Source organism: Stigmatopora argus, chromosome 7 (assembly GCF_051989625.1).
Source record: "Stigmatopora argus isolate UIUO_Sarg chromosome 7, RoL_Sarg_1.0, whole genome shotgun sequence".
In the NCBI taxonomy this organism is placed as follows: Eukaryota; Metazoa; Chordata; class Actinopteri; order Syngnathiformes; family Syngnathidae; genus Stigmatopora; species Stigmatopora argus.
The window spans coordinates 10,815,576-10,839,836 of NC_135393.1; the positions used below are offsets into that span (position 1 = coordinate 10,815,576).

The 24,261-nt window shown below is 40.4% G+C and overlaps 2 protein-coding genes across 23 annotated transcripts in view; one reads left to right on the forward strand and one right to left on the reverse strand.

Annotated features, from left to right (window-relative positions):
• Nucleotides 1-20,763, forward strand: part of ank2a (ankyrin 2a, neuronal) — a 76,042-nt gene extending 55,279 nt beyond the window's left edge. For 7 of the 10 annotated variants that reach the window (XM_077605887.1, XM_077605883.1, XM_077605888.1 and 4 more), the window contains 7 exons: nt 15,724-16,707; nt 17,145-17,234; nt 17,526-17,609; nt 17,819-17,983; nt 18,080-18,250; nt 18,363-18,454; nt 18,853-20,763. In XM_077605887.1, coding sequence (XP_077462013.1) covers nt 15,724-16,707; nt 17,145-17,234; nt 17,526-17,609; nt 17,819-17,983; nt 18,080-18,250; nt 18,363-18,454; nt 18,853-19,078 — 1,812 coding nt within the window. In that variant the 3' untranslated portion in view covers nt 19,079-20,763. The remainder of the gene's footprint in view (nt 1-15,723; nt 16,708-17,144; nt 17,235-17,525; nt 17,610-17,818; nt 17,984-18,079; nt 18,251-18,362; nt 18,455-18,852) is intronic. The other 3 variants (XM_077605880.1, XM_077605881.1, XM_077605882.1) reach the window with 3 other exon arrangements.
• Nucleotides 20,764-20,860: 97 nt separating this feature from the next.
• camk2d2 (calcium/calmodulin-dependent protein kinase (CaM kinase) II delta 2) overlaps nt 20,861-24,261 on the reverse strand; it is a 40,259-nt gene continuing 36,858 nt past the window's right edge. For all 13 annotated transcript variants that reach the window (XM_077605898.1, XM_077605899.1, XM_077605902.1 and 10 more), the window contains 2 exons: nt 23,734-23,962; nt 20,861-22,250 (listed from right to left, as the gene is read on the reverse strand). In XM_077605898.1, the coding sequence (XP_077462024.1) occupies nt 22,247-22,250; nt 23,734-23,962 (233 nt within the window). In that variant the 3' untranslated portion in view covers nt 20,861-22,246. The remainder of the gene's footprint in view (nt 22,251-23,733; nt 23,963-24,261) is intronic.

Below are 24,261 nucleotides of genomic sequence, written 5' to 3' on the forward strand. Positions count from 1 at the left end.
CAGCCATTTGTACGCCCTTTTTCATATGCAGATGCCGTCCGCGGCTTTGCACAACAAATACAATCAAATGCCGACCCTAAAGTGATAGGTTTTGAGCCAAAGCCACTTTTGCCAACATCTGACTCCTTGGAGGACTTGTCTGGATTTTCTTTAGATGAGGTAAACATTGAGGCAAGACCTTGTTCTCCAGAATCTATCGCTTCTCATTCTGAACTTAGGGCTCTTTCTCCAGACTCACCTGTTCCTCAATTCGATACAGTTAATTTGGAGTTTAATGACCAATGCTTTAACGAAAGGTCGTACACACCACAGTCAAGCGTTTCAGATTGGGAAGGTTGTGATCTGTGCCTCACCAACCTTTTTGATGAGACCAGACCATTTTCTCCAGAATCTGTTTCCTCGGATATTGCATTAGATGTCTTAATTAGCGGGAGGGCACTGTCTCCAGATTCCATTTCATCAGAGAAAGACACAACCCTTCTTACGGATGGTATGTTAGACTTCAGAGCATCTTCCCCAGAGTCAGTGGCGTCAGTTGGCGAATGTTCATCTGGTCCTGATCTAAAATTTACTCTAAACAATAAACAAAATTGTAGTTATTACCTATTCTATTCTGAAGACAGGCCAGTTTCACCTCTGTCAACATTGTCTGATGTTGAGTACTCAGAACTGTGTCGCAAGGATCTATTTGATGATGGCAGGCCGGAATCACCAGATTCAGTAGCATCAGAAATTATCAAAGCAGAAAATAAAATTATGGCAATTCCAGTTGGAACTCAGCCATTTGTACGCCCTTTTTCATATGCAGATGCCGTCCGCGGCTTTACACAAGAAATACAATCAAATGCCGACCCTAAAGTGATAGGTTTTGTGCCAAAGCCACTTTTGCCAACATCTGACTCCTTGGAGGACTTGTCTGGATTCTCTTTAGATGAGTTAAACATGGAGGCGAGACCTTGTTCCCCAGAATCTATCGCTTCTCATTCTGAACTTAGGGCTCTTTCTCCAGACTCCCCTGTTCCTCAATTCGATACAGTCAATTTTGAGTTTAGTGACCAATGCTTTAACGAAAGGTCGTACACACCACAGTCAAGCGTTTCAGATTGGGAAGGTTGTGATCTGTGCCTCACCAACCTTTTTGATGAGACCAGACCATTTTCTCCAGAATCTGTTTCCTCGGATATTGCATTAGATGTCTTATTTAGCGGGAGGGCACTGTCTCCAGATTCCGTTTACTCAGAGAAAGACACATCCCTTCTCACGGATGGGATGTTAGACTTCAGAGCATCTTCCCCAGAGTCAGTGGCGTCAGTTGGCGAATGTTCATCTGGTCCTGATCTAACATTTACTCAAAACACTAAACAACATTGTAGTTATTACCTATTCTATTCTGAAGACAGGCCAGTTTCACCTCTGTCAACATTGTCTGATGTTGAGTACTCAGAATTCTGTCGCAAGGATCTGTTTGATGATGGCAGGCCAGAATCACCAGATTCAGTAGCATCAGAAATCATCAAAGCAGAAAATAAAATTATGGCAATTCCAGTTGGACCTCAGCCATTTGTACGCCCTTTTTCATATGCAGATGCCGTCCGCGGCTTTACACAAGAAATACAATCAAATGCCGACCCTAAAGTGATAGGTTTTGAGCCAAAGCCACTTTTGCTAACATCTGACTCCTTGGAGGACTTGTCTGGATTTTCCTTAGATGAGTTAAATATGGAGGCGAGACCTTGTTCCCCAGAATCTATCGCTTCTCATTCTGAACTTAGGGCTCTTTCTCCAGACTCACCTGTTCCTCAATTCGATACAGTCAATTTTGAGTTTAGTGACCAATGCTTTAACGAAAGGTCGTACACACCACAGTCAAGCGTTTCAGATTGGGAAGGTTGTGATCTGTGCCTCACCAACCTTTTTGATGAGACCAGACCATTTTCTCCAGAATCTGTTTCCTCGGATATTGCATTAGATGTCTTAATTAGCGGGAGGTCACTGTCTCCAGATTCCGTTTCATCAGAGAAAGACACATCCCTTCTTACGGATGGGATATTAGACTTCAGAGCATCTTCCCCAGAGTCAGTGGCGTCAGTTGGCGAATGTTCATCTGGTCCTGATCTAACATTTACTCTAAACAATAAACAACATTCTAGTTATTACCTATTCTATTCTGAAGACAGGCCAGTTTCACCTCTGTCAACATTGTCTGATGTTGAGTACTCAGAACTGTGTCGCGAGGATCTATTTGTTGATGGCAGGCCAGAATCACCAGATTCAGTAGCATCAGAAATTATCAAAGCAGAAAATGAAATGATGGCAATTCCAGTTGGAACTCAGCCATTTGTACGCCCTTTTTCATATGCAGATGCCGTCCGCGGCTTTACAAAAGAAATACAATCAAATGCCGACCCTAAAGTGATAGGTTTTGAGCCAAAGCCACTTTTGCTAACATCTGACTCCTTGGAGGACTTGTCTGGATTTTCTTTAGATGAGGTAAACATGGAGGCGAGACCTTATTCCCCAGAATCTATCGCTTCTCATTCTGAACTTAGGACTCTTTCTCCAGACTCACCTGTTCCTCAATTCGATACAGTCAATTTGGAGTTTAGTGACCAATGCTTTCACGAAAGGTCGTACACACCACAGTCAAGCGTTTCAGATTGGGAAGGTTGTCATCTGTGCCTCACCAACTTTTTTGATGAGACCAGACCATTTTCTCCAGAATCTGTTTCTTCGGATATTGCATTAGATGTCTTATTTAGCGGGAGGGCACTGTCTCCAGATTCCGTTTCATCAGAGAAAGACACATCCCTTCTTACGGATGGGATGTTAGACTTCAGAGCATCTTCCCCAGAGTCAGTGGCGTCAGTTGGTGAATGTTCATCTGGTCCTGATCTAACATTTACTCTAAACAATAAACAACATTGTAGTTATTACCTATTCTATTCTGAAGACAGGCCAGTTTCACCTCTGTCAACATTGTCTGATGTTGAGTACTCAGAACTGTGTCGCAAGGATCTATTTGATGATGGCAGGCCAGAATCACCAGATTCAGTAGCATCAGAAATTATCAAAGCAGAAAATAAAATTATGGCAATTTCAGTTGGAACTCAGCCATTTGTACGCCCTTTTTCATATGCAGATGCCGTCCGCGGCTTTACACAAGAAATACAATCAAATGCCGACCCTAAAGTGATAGGTTTTGAGCCAAAGCCACTTTTGCTAACATCTGACTCCTTGGAGGAATTGTCTGGATTTTCTTTAGATGAGGTAAACATGGAGGCGAGACCTTGTTCCCCAGAATCTATCGCTTCTCATTCTGAACTTCGGACTCTTTCTCCAGACTCACCTGTTCCTCAATTCGATACAGTCAATTTGGAGTTTAGTGACCAATGCTTTAACGAAAGGTCGTACACACCACAGTCAAGCGTTTCAGATTGGGAAGGTTGTGATCTGTGCCTCACCAACCTTTTTGATGAGACCAGACCATTTTCTCCAGAATCTGTTTCCTCGGATATTGCATTAGATGTCTTATTTAGCGGGAGGGCACTGTCTCCAGATTCCGTTTACTCAGAGAAAGACACATCCCTTCTCACGGATGGGATGTTAGACTTCAGAGCATCTTCCCCAGAGTCAGTGGCGTCAGTTGGCGAATGTTCATCTGGTCCTGATCTAACATTTACTCAAAACACTAAACAACATTGTAGTTATTACCTATTCTATTCTGAAGACAGGCCAGTTTCACCTCTGTCAACATTGTCTGATGTTGAGTACTCAGAATTCTGTCGCAAGGATCTGTTTGATGATGGCAGGCCAGAATCACCAGATTCAGTAGCATCAGAAATCATCAAAGCAGAAAATAAAATTATGGCAATTCCAGTTGGACCTCAGCCATTTGTACGCCCTTTTTCATATGCAGATGCCGTCCGCGGCTTTACACAAGAAATACAATCAAATGCCGACCCTAAAGTGATAGGTTTTGAGCCAAAGCCACTTTTGCTAACATCTGACTCCTTGGAGGACTTGTCTGGATTTTCCTTAGATGAGTTAAATATGGAGGCGAGACCTTGTTCCCCAGAATCTATCGCTTCTCATTCTGAACTTAGGGCTCTTTCTCCAGACTCACCTGTTCCTCAATTCGATACAGTCAATTTTGAGTTTAGTGACCAATGCTTTAACGAAAGGTCGTACACACCACAGTCAAGCGTTTCAGATTGGGAAGGTTGTGATCTGTGCCTCACCAACCTTTTTGATGAGACCAGACCATTTTCTCCAGAATCTGTTTCCTCGGATATTGCATTAGATGTCTTAATTAGCGGGAGGTCACTGTCTCCAGATTCCGTTTCATCAGAGAAAGACACATCCCTTCTTACGGATGGGATATTAGACTTCAGAGCATCTTCCCCAGAGTCAGTGGCGTCAGTTGGCGAATGTTCATCTGGTCCTGATCTAACATTTACTCTAAACAATAAACAACATTCTAGTTATTACCTATTCTATTCTGAAGACAGGCCAGTTTCACCTCTGTCAACATTGTCTGATGTTGAGTACTCAGAACTGTGTCGCGAGGATCTATTTGTTGATGGCAGGCCAGAATCACCAGATTCAGTAGCATCAGAAATTATCAAAGCAGAAAATGAAATGATGGCAATTCCAGTTGGAACTCAGCCATTTGTACGCCCTTTTTCATATGCAGATGCCGTCCGCGGCTTTACAAAAGAAATACAATCAAATGCCGACCCTAAAGTGATAGGTTTTGAGCCAAAGCCACTTTTGCTAACATCTGACTCCTTGGAGGACTTGTCTGGATTTTCTTTAGATGAGGTAAACATGGAGGCGAGACCTTATTCCCCAGAATCTATCGCTTCTCATTCTGAACTTAGGACTCTTTCTCCAGACTCACCTGTTTCTCAATTCGATACAGTCAATTTGGAGTTTAGTGACCAATGCTTTCACGAAAGGTCGTACACACCACAGTCAAGCGTTTCAGATTGGGAAGGTTGTCATCTGTGCCTCACCAACTTTTTTGATGAGACCAGACCATTTTCTCCAGAATCTGTTTCTTCGGATATTGCATTAGATGTCTTATTTAGCGGGAGGGCACTGTCTCCAGATTCCGTTTCATCAGAGAAAGACACATCCCTTCTTACGGATGGGATGTTAGACTTCAGAGCATCTTCCCCAGAGTCAGTGGCGTCAGTTGGCGAATGTTCATCTGGTCCTGATCTAACATTTACTCTAAACAATAAACAACATTGTAGTTATTACCTATTCTATTCTGAAGACAGGCCAGTTTCACCTCTGTCAACATTGTCTGATGTTGAGTACTCAGAACTGTGTCGCAAGGATCTATTTGATGATGGCAGGCCAGAATCACCAGATTCAGTAGCATCAGAAATTATCAAAGCAGAAAATAAAATTATGGCAATTTCAGTTGGAACTCAGCCATTTGTACGCCCTTTTTCATATGCAGATGCCGTCCGCGGCTTTACACAAGAAATACAATCAAATGCCGACCCTAAAGTGATAGGTTTTGAGCCAAAGCCACTTTTGCTAACATCTGACTCCTTGGAGGAATTGTCTGGATTTTCTTTAGATGAGGTAAACATGGAGGCGAGACCTTGTTCCCCAGAATCTATCGCTTCTCATTCTGAACTTCGGACTCTTTCTCCAGACTCACCTGTTCCTCAATTCGATACAGTCAATTTGGAGTTTAGTGACCAATGCTTTAACGAAAGGTCGTACACACCACAGTCAAGCGTTTCAGATTGGGAAGGTTGTGATCTGTGCCTCACCAACCTTTTTGATGAGACCAGACCATTTTCTCCAGAATCTGTTTCCTCGGATATTGCATTAGATGTCTTATTTAGCGGGAGGGCACTGTCTCCAGATTCCGTTTACTCAGAGAAAGACACATCCCTTCTCACGGATGGGATGTTAGACTTCAGAGCATCTTCCCCAGAGTCAGTGGCGTCAGTTGGCGAATGTTCATCTGGTCCTGATCTAACATTTACTCAAAACACTAAACAACATTGTAGTTATTACCTATTCTATTCTGAAGACAGGCCAGTTTCACCTCTGTCAACATTGTCTGATGTTGAGTACTCAGAATTCTGTCGCAAGGATCTGTTTGATGATGGCAGGCCAGAATCACCAGATTCAGTAGCATCAGAAATCATCAAAGCAGAAAATAAAATTATGGCAATTCCAGTTGGACCTCAGCCATTTGTACGCCCTTTTTCATATGCAGATGCCGTCCGCGGCTTTACACAAGAAATACAATCAAATGCCGACCCTAAAGTGATAGGTTTTGAGCCAAAGCCACTTTTGCTAACATCTGACTCCTTGGAGGACTTGTCTGGATTTTCCTTAGATGAGTTAAATATGGAGGCGAGACCTTGTTCCCCAGAATCTATCGCTTCTCATTCTGAACTTAGGGCTCTTTCTCCAGACTCACCTGTTCCTCAATTCGATACAGTCAATTTTGAGTTTAGTGACCAATGCTTTAACGAAAGGTCGTACACACCACAGTCAAGCGTTTCAGATTGGGAAGGTTGTGATCTGTGCCTCACCAACCTTTTTGATGAGACCAGACCATTTTCTCCAGAATCTGTTTGCTCGGATATTGCATTAGATGTCTTAATTAGCGGGAGGTCACTGTCTCCAGATTCCGTTTCATCAGAGAAAGACACATCCCTTCTTACGGATGGGATATTAGACTTCAGAGCATCTTCCCCAGAGTCAGTGGCGTCAGTTGGCGAATGTTCATCTGGTCCTGATCTAACATTTACTCTAAACAATAAACAACATTCTAGTTATTACCTATTCTATTCTGAAGACAGGCCAGTTTCACCTCTGTCAACATTGTCTGATGTTGAGTACTCAGAACTGTGTCGCGAGGATCTATTTGTTGATGGCAGGCCAGAATCACCAGATTCAGTAGCATCAGAAATTATCAAAGCAGAAAATGAAATGATGGCAATTCCAGTTGGAACTCAGCCATTTGTACGCCCTTTTTCATATGCAGATGCCGTCCGCGGCTTTACAAAAGAAATACAATCAAATGCCGACCCTAAAGTGATAGGTTTTGAGCCAAAGCCACTTTTGCTAACATCTGACTCCTTGGAGGACTTGTCTGGATTTTCTTTAGATGAGGTAAACATGGAGGCGAGACCTTATTCCCCAGAATCTATCGCTTCTCATTCTGAACTTAGGACTCTTTCTCCAGACTCACCTGTTTCTCAATTCGATACAGTCAATTTGGAGTTTAGTGACCAATGCTTTCACGAAAGGTCGTACACACCACAGTCAAGCGTTTCAGATTGGGAAGGTTGTCATCTGTGCCTCACCAACTTTTTTGATGAGACCAGACCATTTTCTCCAGAATCTGTTTCTTCGGATATTGCATTAGATGTCTTATTTAGCGGGAGGGCACTGTCTCCAGATTCCGTTTCATCAGAGAAAGACACATCCCTTCTTACGGATGGGATGTTAGACTTCAGAGCATCTTCCCCAGAGTCAGTGGCGTCAGTTGGCGAATGTTCATCTGGTCCTGATCTAACATTTACTCTAAACAATAAACAACATTGTAGTTATTACCTATTCTATTCTGAAGACAGGCCAGTTTCACCTCTGTCAACATTGTCTGATGTTGAGTACTCAGAACTGTGTCGCAAGGATCTATTTGATGATGGCAGGCCAGAATCACCAGATTCAGTAGCATCAGAAATTATCAAAGCAGAAAATAAAATTATGGCAATTTCAGTTGGAACTCAGCCATTTGTACGCCCTTTTTCATATGCAGATGCCGTCCGCGGCTTTACACAAGAAATACAATCAAATGCCGACCCTAAAGTGATAGGTTTTGAGCCAAAGCCACTTTTGCTAACATCTGACTCCTTGGAGGAATTGTCTGGATTTTCTTTAGATGAGGTAAACATGGAGGCGAGACCTTGTTCCCCAGAATCTATCGCTTCTCATTCTGAACTTCGGACTCTTTCTCCAGACTCACCTGTTCCTCAATTCGATACAGTCAATTTGGAGTTTAGTGACCAATGCTTTAACGAAAGGTCGTACACACCACAGTCAAGCGTTTCAGATTGGGAAGGTTGTGATCTGTGCCTCACCAACCTTTTTGATGAGACCAGACCATTTTCTCCAGAATCTGTTTCCTCGGATATTGCATTAGATGTCTTATTTAGCGGGAGGGCACTGTCTCCAGATTCCGTTTACTCAGAGAAAGACACATCCCTTCTCACGGATGGGATGTTAGACTTCAGAGCATCTTCCCCAGAGTCAGTGGCGTCAGTTGGCGAATGTTCATCTGGTCCTGATCTAACATTTACTCAAAACACTAAACAACATTGTAGTTATTACCTATTCTATTCTGAAGACAGGCCAGTTTCACCTCTGTCAACATTGTCTGATGTTGAGTACTCAGAATTCTGTCGCAAGGATCTGTTTGATGATGGCAGGCCAGAATCACCAGATTCAGTAGCATCAGAAATCATCAAAGCAGAAAATAAAATTATGGCAATTCCAGTTGGACCTCAGCCATTTGTACGCCCTTTTTCATATGCAGATGCCGTCCGCGGCTTTACACAAGAAATACAATCAAATGCCGACCCTAAAGTGATAGGTTTTGAGCCAAAGCCACTTTTGCTAACATCTGACTCCTTGGAGGACTTGTCTGGATTTTCCTTAGATGAGTTAAACATGGAGGCGAGACCTTGTTCCCCAGAATCTATCGCTTCTCATTCTGAACTTAGGGCTCTTTCTCCAGACTCACCTGTTCCTCAATTCGATACAGTCAATTTTGAGTTTAGTGACCAATGCTTTAACGAAAGGTCGTACACACCACAGTCAAGCGTTTCAGATTGGGAAGGTTGTGATCTGTGCCTCACCAACCTTTTTGATGAGACCAGACCATTTTCTCCAGAATCTGTTTCCTCGGATATTGCATTAGATGTCTTAATTAGCGGGAGGTCACTGTCTCCAGATTCCGTTTCATCAGAGAAAGACACATCCCTTCTTACGGATGGGATATTAGACTTCAGAGCATCTTCCCCAGAGTCAGTGGCGTCAGTTGGCGAATGTTCATCTGGTCCTGATCTAACATTTACTCTAAACAATAAACAACATTCTAGTTATTACCTATTCTATTCTGAAGACAGGCCAGTTTCACCTCTGTCAACATTGTCTGATGTTGAGTACTCAGAACTGTGTCGCGAGGATCTATTTGTTGATGGCAGGCCAGAATCACCAGATTCAGTAGCATCAGAAATTATCAAAGCAGAAAATGAAATGATGGCAATTCCAGTTGGAACTCAGCCATTTGTACGCCCTTTTTCATATGCAGATGCCGTCCGCGGCTTTACACAAAAAATACAATCAAATGCCGACCCTAAAGTGATAGGTTTTGAGCCAAAGCCACTTTTGCTAACATCTGACTCCTTGGAGGACTTGTCTGGATTTTCCTTAGATGAGTTAAACATGGAGGCGAGACCTTGTTCCCCAGAATCTATCGCTTCTCATTCTGAACTTAGGGCTCTTTCTCCAGACTCACCTGTTCCTCAATTCGATACAGTCAATTTTGAGTTTAGTGACCAATGCTTTAACGAAAGGTCGTACACACCACAGTCAAGCGTTTCAGATTGGGAAGGTTGTGATCTGTGCCTCACCAACCTTTTTGATGAGACCAGACCATTTTCTCCAGAATCTGTTTCCTCGGATATTGCATTAGATGTCTTAATTAGCGGGAGGTCACTGTCTCCAGATTCCGTTTCATCAGAGAAAGACACATCCCTTCTTACGGATGGGATATTAGACTTCAGAGCATCTTCCCCAGAGTCAGTGGCGTCAGTTGGCGAATGTTCATCTGGTCCTGATCTAACATTTACTCTAAACAATAAACAACATTCTAGTTATTACCTATTCTATTCTGAAGACAGGCCAGTTTCACCTCTGTCAACATTGTCTGATGTTGAGTACTCAGAACTGTGTCGCGAGGATCTATTTGTTGATGGCAGGCCAGAATCACCAGATTCAGTAGCATCAGAAATTATCAAAGCAGAAAATGAAATGATGGCAATTCCAGTTGGAACTCAGCCATTTGTACGCCCTTTTTCATATGCAGATGCCGTCCGCGGCTTTACAAAAGAAATACAATCAAATGCCGACCCTAAAGTGATAGCTTTTGAGCCAAAGCCACTTTTGCTAACATCTGACTCCTTGGAGGAATTGTCTGGATTTTCTTTAGATGAGGTAAACATGGAGGCGAGACCTTGTTCCCCAGAATCTATCGCTTCTCATTCTGAACTTCGGACTCTTTCTCCAGACTCACCTGTTCCTCAATTCGATACAGTCAATTTGGAGTTTAGTGACCAATGCTTTAACGAAAGGTCGTACACACCACAGTCAAGCGTTTCAGATTGGGAAGGTTTTGATCTGTGCCTCACCAACCTTTTTGATGAGACCAGACCATTTTCTCCAGAATCTGTTTCTTCGGATATTGAATTAGATGTCTTATTTAGCGGGAGGACACTTTCTCCAGATTCCGTTTCATCAGAGAAAGACACATCCCTTCTTACGGATGGGATGTTAGACTTCAGAGCATCTTCCCCAGAGTCAGTGGCGTCAGTTGGCGAATGTTCATCTGGTCCTGATTTAACATTTACTCTAAACAATAAACAACATTGTAGTTATTACCTATTCTATTCTGAAGACAGGCCAGTTTCACCTCTGTCAACATTGTCTGATGTTGAGTACTCAGAACTGTGTCGCAAGGATCTATTTGATGATTGCAGGCCGGAATCACCAGATTCAGTAGCATCAGAAATTATCAAAGCAGAAAATAAAATTATGGCAATTCCAGTTGGAACTCAGCCATTTGTACGCCCTTTTTCATATGCAGATGCCGTCCGCGGCTTTACACAAGAAATACAATCAAATGCCGACCCTAAAGTGATAGCTTTTGAGCCAAAGCCACTTTTGCTAACATCTGACTCCTTGGAGGAATTGTCTGGATTTTCTTTAGATGAGGTAAACATGGAGGCGAGACCTTGTTCCCCAGAATCTATCGCTTCTCATTCTGAACTTCGGACTCTTTCTCCAGACTCACCTGTTCCTCAATTCGATACAGTCAATTTGGAGTTTAGTGACCAATGCTTTAACGAAAGGTCGTACACACCACAGTCAAGCGTTTCAGATTGGGAAGGTTGTGATCTGTGCCTCACCAACCTTTTTGATGAGACCAGACCATTTTCTCCAGAATCTGTTTCTTCGGATATTGCATTAGATGTCTTATTTAGCGGGAGGGCACTGTCTCCAGATTCCGTTTCATCAGAGAAAGACACATCCCTTCTTACGGATGGGATGTTAGACTTCAGAGCATCTTCCCCAGAGTCAGTGGCGTCAGTTGGCGAATGTTCATCTTGTCCTGATCTAACACATACTCTAAACAATAAACAACATTGTAGTTATTACCTATTCTATTCTGAAGACAGGCCAGTTTCACCTCTGTCAACATTGTCTGATGTTGAGTACTCAGAACTGTGTCGCAAGGATCTATTTGATGATGGCAGGCCAGAATCACCAGATTCAGTATCCTCAGAAAACATCAGAGCAGAAAATAAAATTATGGCAATTCCATTCCGACCTCAGCCACTTGTAAGCCCTTTTTCATATGCAGATGCCGTCCGCGGCTTTACACAAGAAATACAATCAAATGCCGACCCTAAAGTGATAGGTTTTGAGCCAAAACCACTTTTGCTAACATCTGACTCCTTGGAGGACTTGTCTGGATTTTCTTTAGATGAGTTAAACATGGAGGCGAGACCTTGTTCCCCAGAATCTATCGCTTCTCATTCTGAATTTAGGGCTCTTTCTCCAGACTCACCTGTTCCTCAATTCGATACAGTCAATTTTGAGTTTAGTGACCAATGCTTTAACGAAAGGTCGTACACACCACAGTCAAGCGTTTCAGATTGGGAAGGTTGTGATCTGTGCCTCGCCAACCTTTTTGATGAGACCAGACCATTTTCTCCAGAATCTGTTTCATCGGATATTGCATTAGATGTCTTATTTAGCAGGAGGTCACTGTCTCCAGATTCCGTTTCATCAGAGAGAGACACATCCCTTCTTACGGATGGGATATTAGACTTCAGAGCATCTTCCCCAGAGTCAGTTGTGTCAGTTGGCGAATGTTCATCTGGTCCTGATCTAACATTTACTCTAAACAATAAACAACATTGTAGTTATTACCTATTCTATTCTGAAGACAGGCCAGTTTCACCTCTGTCAACATTGTCTGATGTTGAGTACTCAGAACTGTGTCGCAAGGATCTATTTGATGATGGCAGGCCAGAATCACCAGATTCAGTATCCTCAGAAAACATCAGAGCAGAAAATAAAATTATGGCAATTCCATTCCGACCTCAGCCACTTGTAAGCCCTTTTACATATGCAGATGCTGTCCGCGGCTTTACGCAAGAAATACAATCAAATGCCGACCCTAAAGTGATAGGTTTTGTGCCCAAGGCACCTTTGCTAAAATCTGACTCCTTGGAGGAATTGTCTGCATTTTCTTTGGATCAGGTAAACATTGAGGCAAGACCTTGTTCCCCAGAATCTATCGCTTCTCATTCTGAGCTTAGGGCTCTTTCTCCAGACTCACCTGTTCCTCAATTCGATATAGTCAATTTGGAGTTTAGTGACCAATGCTTTAACCAAAGGTCGTATACACCACAGTCAAGCATTTCAGATTGGGAAGGTTGTGATCTGTGCCCCACCAGCCTTTTTGATGAGACCAGACCATTTTCTCCAGAATCTGTTTCCTCAGATATTGAATTAGATGTTTTATTTAGCAGGCGGGCGCTGTCTACAGATTTTGTTACATTAGAGCAGGAGACTTCACTTTGTCCTAAGAACCTTTTTAAAGACAGCTGGCCAGAATCATCAGAATTAGTACCATCAAAGTTTCATTTTTCATTTGCCCATCAGTGTCCAGCGATACCGCTTACGTCTGCTGATGGTTCATCCTCATCTCCTTTTATTAGACACGACCATTCTTTTAAAAACTTAATATCATCTTGTCTTGATCCTACTTATAAAGGAAAATGTTCCACCTTTAAATATTTCACAAATATTGATTATGTTAATGTTTCTCCTAATGACCCTTCCCATTTTGTTCCTAAAAAATCAATTCCATCTGATTCATCCATTGATTCTTGTCATGACGAGCTCAAACCAGATTATACTTCAAGTTTATGTTCCCCTGAAGTTTGTCCTTCAGTAGAAAAACCTGCTGAATGTTTACAAACACAACAATTTGAATACTGTCCGACAGGTGAAAGTTTAGACACCAAACTAAGACTCGCATACGAACCAATCCACAGGAGATTAATGGCAAATCTCTATGATCCTATATTTAAGGGAAAAAATGTCTCAGACAAAGTCAACTTAGATGGAACTGAATTTGATAAAGGCTTTGAAAAGACTTTTAGGGAAACAAACGTTGAATATTTAACAGCTATTGGGGATGATCCATTTGAAAAAGAATCTCCTAATTTGGAAAACTTGGACATCGTCAAATCTGAATTAAAGGAGACCTTGACCTACAATAATAGCCAGCCAGAATTGAGTCTCATGCCATCTGTGGAAGGAAATATGAACTTTCATCATACTTTCAAATCCACTGAGATCTTCAAAGAAGAGGAACCAAGGAATGATTGGGAATCAATAGGAAACAGAACACATTTGATCGAGCATAATGGGTCAGAAATCTTATCTGCATTAATGATGACAGACAGTCAAGATGTGCTTGAGAAAGAAATGACAAGAGAGTCAGTGGGAATGGACAAAGGTTTCTTTCTGACGGTAAGACAGAAGGTCTTGGCTTGCAGACATTGCTGTGTTGCTTCAAATAAATAATATTTATGGCAGAATACTATACTTGAATGAACTCTTTACCGAAAGCTTTTACTAATTTAAAAATATGGCTCCACTCACTCCCATGTTGTTTGCAATCAAGTACAGTGGTACCTTTACAAATGCTTCTAGTACATATGAAATATTCATGTTACAAAAAGCCTCAATGGGAAACATTTTGTTCCAAGAGACAATAACAATTCAAGTTACAAAACATCAAACGAAATCAAACATCCCCCTAAACGTAATTACAATTCCTGTAGCCGGTAATTTTTTTAACGTCATGCCGGTTTTAATTAAATGAGATTCGTGTCATTTAATTTTCTACCATAACTTCGCCGGGCTGACATTCACTAGATGGAAGGTTCGTCCCCATGAATCCAGAACAAAGGTTCCGTGCACTGTAGGCAGACTCTAGAGCCAGCCTGGTCACCATTTTGGGTAGCAGCCAAAGCCTCTGACAGGGGAGCACGGCGCCACCCCCACACAAAATCGGCATGCTCCAGCCAAACTCCTTAGATGCCACTCGCCATTCCACCACATTGGATTTTTTTTTAATTTATTTTGTTTTTATTCACTTGCATACATATTTCATTAAAAATGCTATACTTTTATCATTCTTAGAGTTTAAAATTAAGTATAGAATTAAAAGTCGTGGAACGACTTACAGTGGGGAAAATAAGTATTTAGTCAACCACCAATTGTGCAAGTTATCCTACTTGAAAAGATTACGAAGCCACTCCTTTATTGCCCTGGCTGTGTGTTTGGGATCATTGTCATGCTGAAATACCCAGCCACGTCTCATCTTCAATGTCCTTGATGATGGAAGGAGATTTTCACTCAAAATCTCTCGATACATTGCCACATTCATTCCAGAAATCTTGCTTGTTTGTAGGTGACCAAATACTTATTTTCCACTCTAATTTGGAAATCAATTCTTTAAAAATCAAATAATGTGATTTTCTGTTATTTTCCACATTCTGTCTCTCATGGTTGAGGTTTACCCATGTTGACAATTATAAGCCTCTCTAATCTTTTCAAGTAGGAGAACTTGCACATCTGGTGGTTGACTAAATACTTATTTGCCCCACTGTATATTAATTCAATGTAAAATCTCTCTACTTTGGAAAAATTTAAGTTACGAAACCTAATCTGGATCAAATTGGTTTCTTGAGTAAAGGTACCACTGTAGAAGGATTTTTGTTTAGACATTGCTATACAGTTATGTGACAGCTGTCATCATTATTTCGAAGTAATCTACTCAGCTTTTCAATTGGGAATGCAACAGTCATTTGCAGGGGGTCCTTGGTTTATGAGGGTGCATTATACGAGGTTAAGTGGTTTTAACTCGATTAACTGCTGTAGTTTATCACATCTAATGTTCATTATTTTCAACTAATAAAGGGTGTCCCCCACCTACTGCCCATAGTTGGCTGAAATAGGCTCCGGCACCTCCGCAACCCTTGTGAGGATAAGCGGTATAGAAAAGGAATAAATGAATCTACAGGTACACAACTCCTGTCCTAAACCAGGGACCCCTAGTCCCAATAATCCTAATTTGGACACTTGTTCACTTGTGCCCTGTCGTGTAAAATGTCATTGTATTTTCAATGGCATACCATTTTTAAAGTACAATTGAAAAGCAAATCAATTATTTATTAATTTCTGGAGGGCTTTGTTATTTTTTGCATCCGCAACATGACTCTTACATCTGCTCTTGATAAAATCCATGTTTGATTTGTGTTAAGTTTTATTTATAACAAATCATTTCCTTTTTTTCCATTCCATCATTCCCTGCAGGTTGCGACGTCATCTTCCGAGGCAAATATTTACAAACCTAAAGAGAACAAAGATCCTGATTTTGAGTGTTTTATGGCAAATGTGCCATCAATGCATCGTAGCATAAACACACACTCTGAAAATGTAGACTTATCTACTATAGATACTTTGTATCAGAATAAAAACCAATCTGACATCACAATTATTAGTGAAACTGTGTCACCACAAAGCACAGATGAAAAAAGTCTAGTGTTCCCTGATCAAAGTGAAGAATTCAGTTCAATAACAAAAGATCTAATCAGTAGTGAGGAAGAAATTGTCACATCATCAAAGTCTTCACCAACTCCACCTGGTTCCAGATCACAATTTGACTATTTTCCATCAGATCTGGAAGAGATTAAAGTGACACAAGAAGACACAAGCTCTGAAGGTGATCATATTTATGGATACAAAAACATTCAACTTGAACGTGGGCATTCAATAGATACAACTATACAGCAAGAACAAGATAAAAACCAGACAATTGAACAAGTTCATACATTTGACCGAGTTGTGAGCAAAGGAGTCCCAGTTGATGCAGCAATTATGCCATCAACTCTCGGTGGAGATACCAATGTCTCACCCACTGAGAACATGTCAAGTGCAAACATCTGCAGTGGTCTGCACTCTGTAGATTCGGATACAGAGCTTTACTTTGACTGCAGACAGGATGCGTCGGATTTTTCAGAGACTGAAGCTGATGCACCAAAGTTGAGATTGAGTTCAAACAAAGATGAGGATGATCATTGTCCAAATTGCCCAAAAGAGAGAGAAAATGTCCCAAGAAAAGTGGTGCTGCCTTCTGGAAGTGAGAATTATGAGAAGGTTTTTGTTGTTGAAAAAGTTGGACCAATCGAGAGTGATGATGTATTATCCGATTCAGAGTCATCAGCTGAAGAAATCACCTCGTGTCCGTTGCACAGGTCCAAAATAACAGCATACGATGCTACAAATTCTCTAACAAGGGTAAGACCAGAATTGGATTTTATTTTGACCTTGCAAGCTTTTCTCAAAACTGATCTTATCCAAAAATTATATCATTAATAGATGATAGACGTTGCTGTACAGTGGTCTTCTAATCCTCAACCCGCATAGATGAAACCCCTTTAACCCTCCATTTTATTTAAAGTTTTCTCATTTAACAAGTCTTATTTTAGCATGTATCATTTTGACTTTTAAGTAAACTAGCATCTTTCTTGATTCATTTATTTCATCAAAAACAAGCATGCTGTTTTTTTTAAAATCTAATTAAGAAACTAATATGTTGCCGTGTCCAAGTGATAAAACAGGACATCTCTGGATAGCACGCATACCATTTCATTTCCATCTTGAGTTTGATTCCAAAATTGTATCCATTTGAAGGTTTTTATTTGGTCGTAATGGGTTTTGTTCTACTTGGTCAGGAGATCAACGCAGAAATAGGCTCAATGTCTGATAGTTCTGATGATGAATTTTTGAGCACCAGAATTGTGAGAAGGAGAGTTGTCATTCAGGTATCCACTCAACATGATTGATGGTGGATGGATGGAGCATGGAGCGTGTGGTTTTTAACCATACTAGAGTTTCAGATGCAACTTTCACTTGCCATCTAACAGTTTTTGACTAATCAAAAAGAGGATAAACTTTGGGAGATAGAGTAAAATTGTGTTTTCTAGCTCCTTTTGTCTCAATTTAACCCATTTTTACCTGAGAATGCAACTTGAATTTCCCCTTTTTGCCTTGCAAGCTTTCAAATTTGTCATCCCTCTTTTCCAAGTGTCATTTTCCAAAATTTTCCATTACAGGCTGATGAAATGCCTGACCTTCCTACGCAGACCGTGACAGAAGAAACGTACAAAGATGAAAATGGACACATTGTTATCAGAAAGGTAAAGTAAGATCTTTGGTAGATATTTGGTACAATAAACAAGCCGTGCAATAGTGCATAAGCAACATGCATGGACAAATACAAGTATATTTATTTCTGACTTTGCTTTGTAATCTGTTTTTTTATTAAGGACTTTAGCATTGATCCATGAAGGCTTCACTATAAACATTTCTCTCTAGACTTCAAGCTAAATTATTTTACTTTCCTCAGGTTTCACGGAAGATTATTCGCAAGTGCGTTTCTGAGGATGGGACGGAGCGGGAGGAGGTCTCAATTGTGGGATCCCCCCAGAGGTCCATCAGTGTTGCAGAGGGCGATGGATACTCGAAAGTGGTTAAGCGCACTGTTCTGAAGAGTGACGGTGATCATACAGAGGTATGCCTGTGTATATATACACTCTGTGAATCTACAGGACACCCCCATCTTGGTGTGTTGAGTTCCTGTTGTGGTGTCAAACATTTTGTTACCTAGGTTACATTTGCTGAATGTGCGGGTATCTCAGCGTCGCAAGAGACCATGGAGCTGCGTAATGTGAGTCTGGCAGAAAGAACTACTGTGGTAGAAGGTAAAAGAACAGTGACACACAAAGGGGACATGTCTTTGGCTACTGACCTCCCCTCAGCCCAAGACGACTTTCAACAGGTTTGTTCATACACGCTCTTGTAAAAATTAGTTTTCAACAAAGTGCAATCTAGCAAATCAAATGAATTTAATTACATTTTAGTCATTGACTTGCTTTATTCAATGCCACCAGGCACTAGGTTATTTAGGTGAATTTACCAGAGCAGAGCTTCCTCATGTGGTTGAAAGTGAGACTGTCAAAGATGATGGGACTGTGATCAGGAGGTCTGTCAGATGTGCTTTTGTTTGGTGTGGTTTGTGTGCTCTTACTTTCAGGGTCATTTGGTAGACTTTTTAGTGAACCCTGTGTTGTAGTGTTATCACTAACAATGTTGTCTTATGTGTGGCAACTTGAAATTAAAACGCTTGAGCATTTTTCCTGTATATGTGCCAATGTCATTTAAAATTTGCCTTCAAATTATAGTGTGTTTTGGTTTTCTCTCGCACGTCAAACAACCCTTCCAGAATGAACTAACAATTTAGAATAGGAAATCCAATTAAAACCACTGAAGACCAGATTCAGACTGGTGTGCCATGTATGTACCAATGTACATGGTGAAAGTCTGCCTTTAGTTGGTAGGGCTTCAATGTTCTTACATGTTTTTGTCCATCCTCATCTGCAGGGCCCACATGCGTAAAGGTCAGACCCTCAGACGAACAGTGGTGCAGGGAGCTGGGCAGCGCAACCAGGTCCTCCTCGAGCAAGTAGACCGCTCTGAAAAAGGTTCCAAGCCACACGAACTCCAGCAGCATCTGCACCAGTTGTTTCACTACTACTATAAAGAACACCAGGAGGACCAGGATGAAGCAAATGAAGATGAGGAAGAGAAACAGCAGAGGAATGGGTAACACGCTCCCGTGCCACACTAATTATCCTATGCATTTGCCACATGCAATCCGAGTTTGCACCTCAAAGCTACCACAGTCTTCCCATTTAATCCCTGAAGTTTTTTTATTTAAAAAAAACATTGATAACCATCCTCTGCTTATTTAAAATATTTATTAACATATTATTAATTTGTTGTTGCCTTTTTTGTGACCAAAGAATATATTTCCTGATCAAATTTCGGTTTTGTGTCAACATAGTCTACGCATTTTTGTCTTTATGTGGTAGAGCAACAAAAAAATGCTTTTCAGTTCTAGCCAACTCTGAAACCTTAATCTAAAAAAACAAAACTATTATTCTTGCGACACTGCCTCTCACCGCCAGACTTGGGAGATCATCTCACCTGAGGAAAATAGCATACTTAGATTAAACAAGTGTATTTATTTACTACTGCTATTGCTGCTACCGCTGCTGTGTTTTTGTGTAGGCAATGTGTAATGTGTCTTTCGGGCATTCTGATAGTATCTAACCTAATCTAGATAATAATGACATCTGTAGCCTAGGTATGATTAATCAACCATGTGAAATAGACTGAAACTGGCATGAATATTCAACATTTGTCATTATTCTTTCCCAGTTTAGTAGTTCTGTCCATTTACACCTGAGTCGCTTCTTGTTAGGTTTTGTTTATTTTAAAGTACTTTTGTTGGCACTGTGTCTTTACTTATTGATCATGACTCGTCTGGTATGAAATGGCGAATGGGTGTGGAGCGTAATTGTGTTGTTGGGCTACTATTGTTGTTGTTCCATGCATGACATTTTGCATTGAGATTATTTTAAGCACATTTCATGTCTTATTTTAGAGGGTTATTTTGTGTACTAGATGACACGGAGTGACAAAGGTAGAGAAATATGTCCTTTGAGGCACAGTTTTTAACCTAAACTGACTCAATTTGATTACCTCTGCACCCGTTTTGTGGCTGTGTGAAGCTTTAAGTCGTTTGTTTCTTTGTTTTGCCAGTGACAAGCTATTTATTGGAAAAATCTGGCACATTTTGCCACTCAAGTACAATTATAAGCGATATGGCAGTTCCAATGGATTTATTTATTACCATACTTGTTTGCTTGTGTGTGATTGTGAGTGACATTTTGAGTGATGAAAAGAGGACGCACTAGTTTAGGTATGCAATAGATGAAAAGAGATTTATTTTACACAACCTATATTTGCACTCCTGAAAGTCAGGATGGAATGTTTCCATGCTTTTTGTGTAACTGCTATGTTACATACAATTAAGTATAACCGTTTATGTGGTTATTTAGCAGGATAAATGGAGAATACTTAAGATTGGGACAGAAACATTATGAGAGGCCTTGAGAGCTTCAAGAACAATTAAACCCGCTCAGAACATTGCAACTGTGTGGAAATCAAAAGTAATGTTTTGGGAGGGTTTTCACATTCACAATTATCTTGAAGGGGAAACATATTGTGGAAGCTCACTGTGACAGGTATACTGTGCTTTTAATTTGAAAAATCTGCACCTTTTTTTTTCTGTGATGACAGTTATGTACTCATACGATGCATATATATAAATATATAAACATGTATAAGGGCATGTATTGCTGTTCAAACCTCTTTAAAAAAACAAAAGAAAATGGCTGCAGTGTGATTACGGATGATAGAGAATAAAAAGTCGACAAATGGTCTTTATCTGCCCTGTATTTCTATTTTCTTTTTAAATGATAGATTTGTGGTCCAATAGATGAAAATTCCTAATTATATATTGACCAAAATGCATTAACGATCACACTGTTTAGCTCATTTATTTACGTCAACATCATAAGCCATCCATTGCCGTGCTGGCAAGCATTTACACATCAGTTCAGGGGCTGTGCGTTAAATTGACATCGTACGTTTTATCAAAAGAAAGGGTTTCCGTGTTTTAATCCATTCTTTTTAGAAAAAGAGAAGGCTAAACCAACTCCAGGTATGTTAATGACACAAGTGTTGTTTTCCTGCTAATAGTGGTCAAGAAAGACATGCCTCACACTTAATATTTCACGCATGTTAAGCAAAGTTGACAATTCCTGCAAAGCTTTCTCCTCCGCCGTTGTCATCTTCCCGTGCAATTGGCAATGAAACGCACTGGGAAAATGGCTAAAGAAAGCTCTATACGTACAGTCGTCATCAAGTACAAAGATTGTGAAAAAAAATGAGCTTGCTTTCTAAATATGTTGATACAAAATGTAAGAGGTGCTTTTTTTTCATCTTTTTCCACTCTTTCCCTTCGATTCGCAGCTTTGAACTTTATTGTGTTCTTGTTTCTACAACAGTTCCATGATACTGGAGGACATTAGAAACATTTGGGACACGACTGGTGCACAACATTAACAAACAAGTCAGTGAGTCACAACTCAAACAGATGATAGTATAGTTTCATATGATCTTACTCAATATTTCCCCCCCATGCACTACACAATAGTCTCAGATGTTCATATATTACATATATGCTACATTCTCTTATTTCTTATATCACTGATATAAAGGCAAACATTTTCCAATGCAAAGTGTAAGCTCTGCTTTCTTTACATTTAAATTAGTATATGTTAAAGTTGGAACGGTATGACTTATAGCTCATAGCAAACATAAATATAGTTTGTAAATTGGATTTGACATAAAATCTTAATTCCTCTGATAGCAAGAATAGCAATTTCGCACATTTGGTTTTGTTTTCTTCAACGATCACAATGTATATATACATCACCAGAACTAAAGCAAGCTCGATTTCAACATTCGGATCCTCCAAATTGTTTTTGTTTTGTATTACACGCACAAAAATACACAAAAAAATACACAAATATTTTCCAGGAGAAGTTACAGCAGTAGATTTCTAATTGATAATATTTCAAACGCATACCAAAACATCTTATAAAACAAAACCAAAAAAAAGTTGCCAATATGCTTTTTTCATAATGTCCTTATACTGTGTGCAGACACCCGTGGGTGGTATATTAGGAATGAAGTCCATTGATTAAATGCCATAACTGTAAAATGTATTAATACCTGTGTCCTGTGCCATGTCTTTAGAGGGTCAAAGGTCGGCGAGCAGTCACGGGTTGGCTTAACTGCTCTATTCACACATTTGCTGATGGGATGGGACGTTTTTCTCTTTTTTCCCCAACCACTATTTCCATTAACTGCAAAGCAAAATGAGTGAGAACATCAAATAGTGCAATTACAAATAAACAGGAAGTTACTAACTAGTTCAGCTTCGAGAACATCTACAAGACATTTACAATGGACTATGTACCAACCTGAAAATTTTGGTGAAATCTTAATTTTTCACATATCTGCCTAATTGGTTGTTTTCCACAATATGAGGAAAGTACACCTTAAAAGCCACAATCATGTCACACTCTACTTCAGCACCCAAAATAGAGCTGGGCAAACTTTAGTGCCACGTTTTGGATTTTCAAAATGGACAGATGGACCAGATCATTCACCTACTGTTTTGAAAACACAAAAGAAAATATGAGACCGCTGACCTATATATATATATATACACATGATTAAAAAAAATAGGAAAAAAATATTAATTACTTCAGGAAAGGGTTAAGTGTGGTGTGTGAAAATTAGTATCTGAAAACGGGAAGCAAATACTTTTTCACCCTGTGACCCTTGTGAAGATAAGCAGTACAGAAAATGAATGAATGAATGAAATACTTTTTCAAAGAATTTCCAAACCACTTATCTTTATCAGGGTCACAGGGGTGCTGGATCCTTTGCCATGTGACTTGGTATGACCTGAACGTTTTGCCAGCCAATTACAGGGCCCAAAAAGTGAAACAACCATTCACACCTACGGACAATTTACACCATCAAAACACCTCACCATACATGTTTTTGGTATGTGGGAGGAAAGCGGAGTACCCGGCGAAACGCCACGCAGGCCCAGGCAGAACATGCAAACTCCTCACAGGTACAGTGAAGTGACGTGACGTGCTAAGCAGGCATCCGTCACACTGTGACACCTTAAATACATTTCCAACCCAAATTCTTCATTCTTCAATACGTATGGAGAAGCAGAAAGTTCACCCCGAAAGCCGCGGTGGAATACATTAACTTCTTTGCCTTGGTTATTGCACAAGAAAGTTTAAATTTAGTTTAACATAAGATTAAAACTTTTTTTAAAGTGTGTATAGGAATCTAAGTTCATTTAAGTTAAATTTAAAGTTTGTTATGTTACGAGCGCATCCGTCAAGTGACTCTCTCTCCCATCCACGACGTCCCTGTTGTAAGGAAAAATGCCTTATTTAATTATTAAACATCATAACCACTAGTTATTTGTTACTCTGTTAGTAGATGGTGAATTACAACCAATAAAAATGTTTTTCCATTGCAATATCCTGTTTTGGGTGACTTTTCAGAGGGTGGGAACAAATTAATTTGTTTTTAGTTAATTTCTGTGGGACACGTTGATTTGAGATACGAATAAATCGATATACGAGCTCAGTCCCAGAACGCAATAAGCTCGTATTTCAAGGTACCACTGTATTGCATTTTACCACAAAGTCAACGATGAAACAACATATCATAACTGTAAAAAGCCACAGGATGGCAGCAAAAATTAGTTTTTCATTGCTGTTTTCAGTGTGAGCGGTAGTAGTAAACGTTTCTTACTGGGAGGGGATACTGGGTGAGCCAGAGCGATGGAAGTGGATATTCTGCCACTTGCCGTCACGGCGGTGCCACACGCGAGTTTCTTCTGACTGCATGGTGCGAGGCATGCCGCTGCCATCCATGTACTGGGTCAGGCGAATGTAGGCGATGCATGCCGCGTTCTCCCCGATGAGATGAACGTGTGGGTTCAGAAGAATGGTGTGCACTGGCTTGTTCCCTTTAGACAGGGCTGTAAATGGAATCCATTGAGGAAAAAAGTCAGTGATAAACACAATATTCTTTCATCAGTTCCTCACAGGAACATGGTTTACAATTGTAAAAAGCTCAATGTTGCGAAAATTACAAAAATGACCTTAACATTTAACGTTTTGGTGAACCTGCTTTATTTTACCATTAACAAAGCAAGGTATTCCTTAAAGGGAACATGGTACTGACTTGATGTGTGGGAAGCGATTGTGTTGATGTTCAAGCCATTATGGTTTATTTGGATTATTTTTACCTCGGCTGTCAAAACAGTTTACCGTTTAC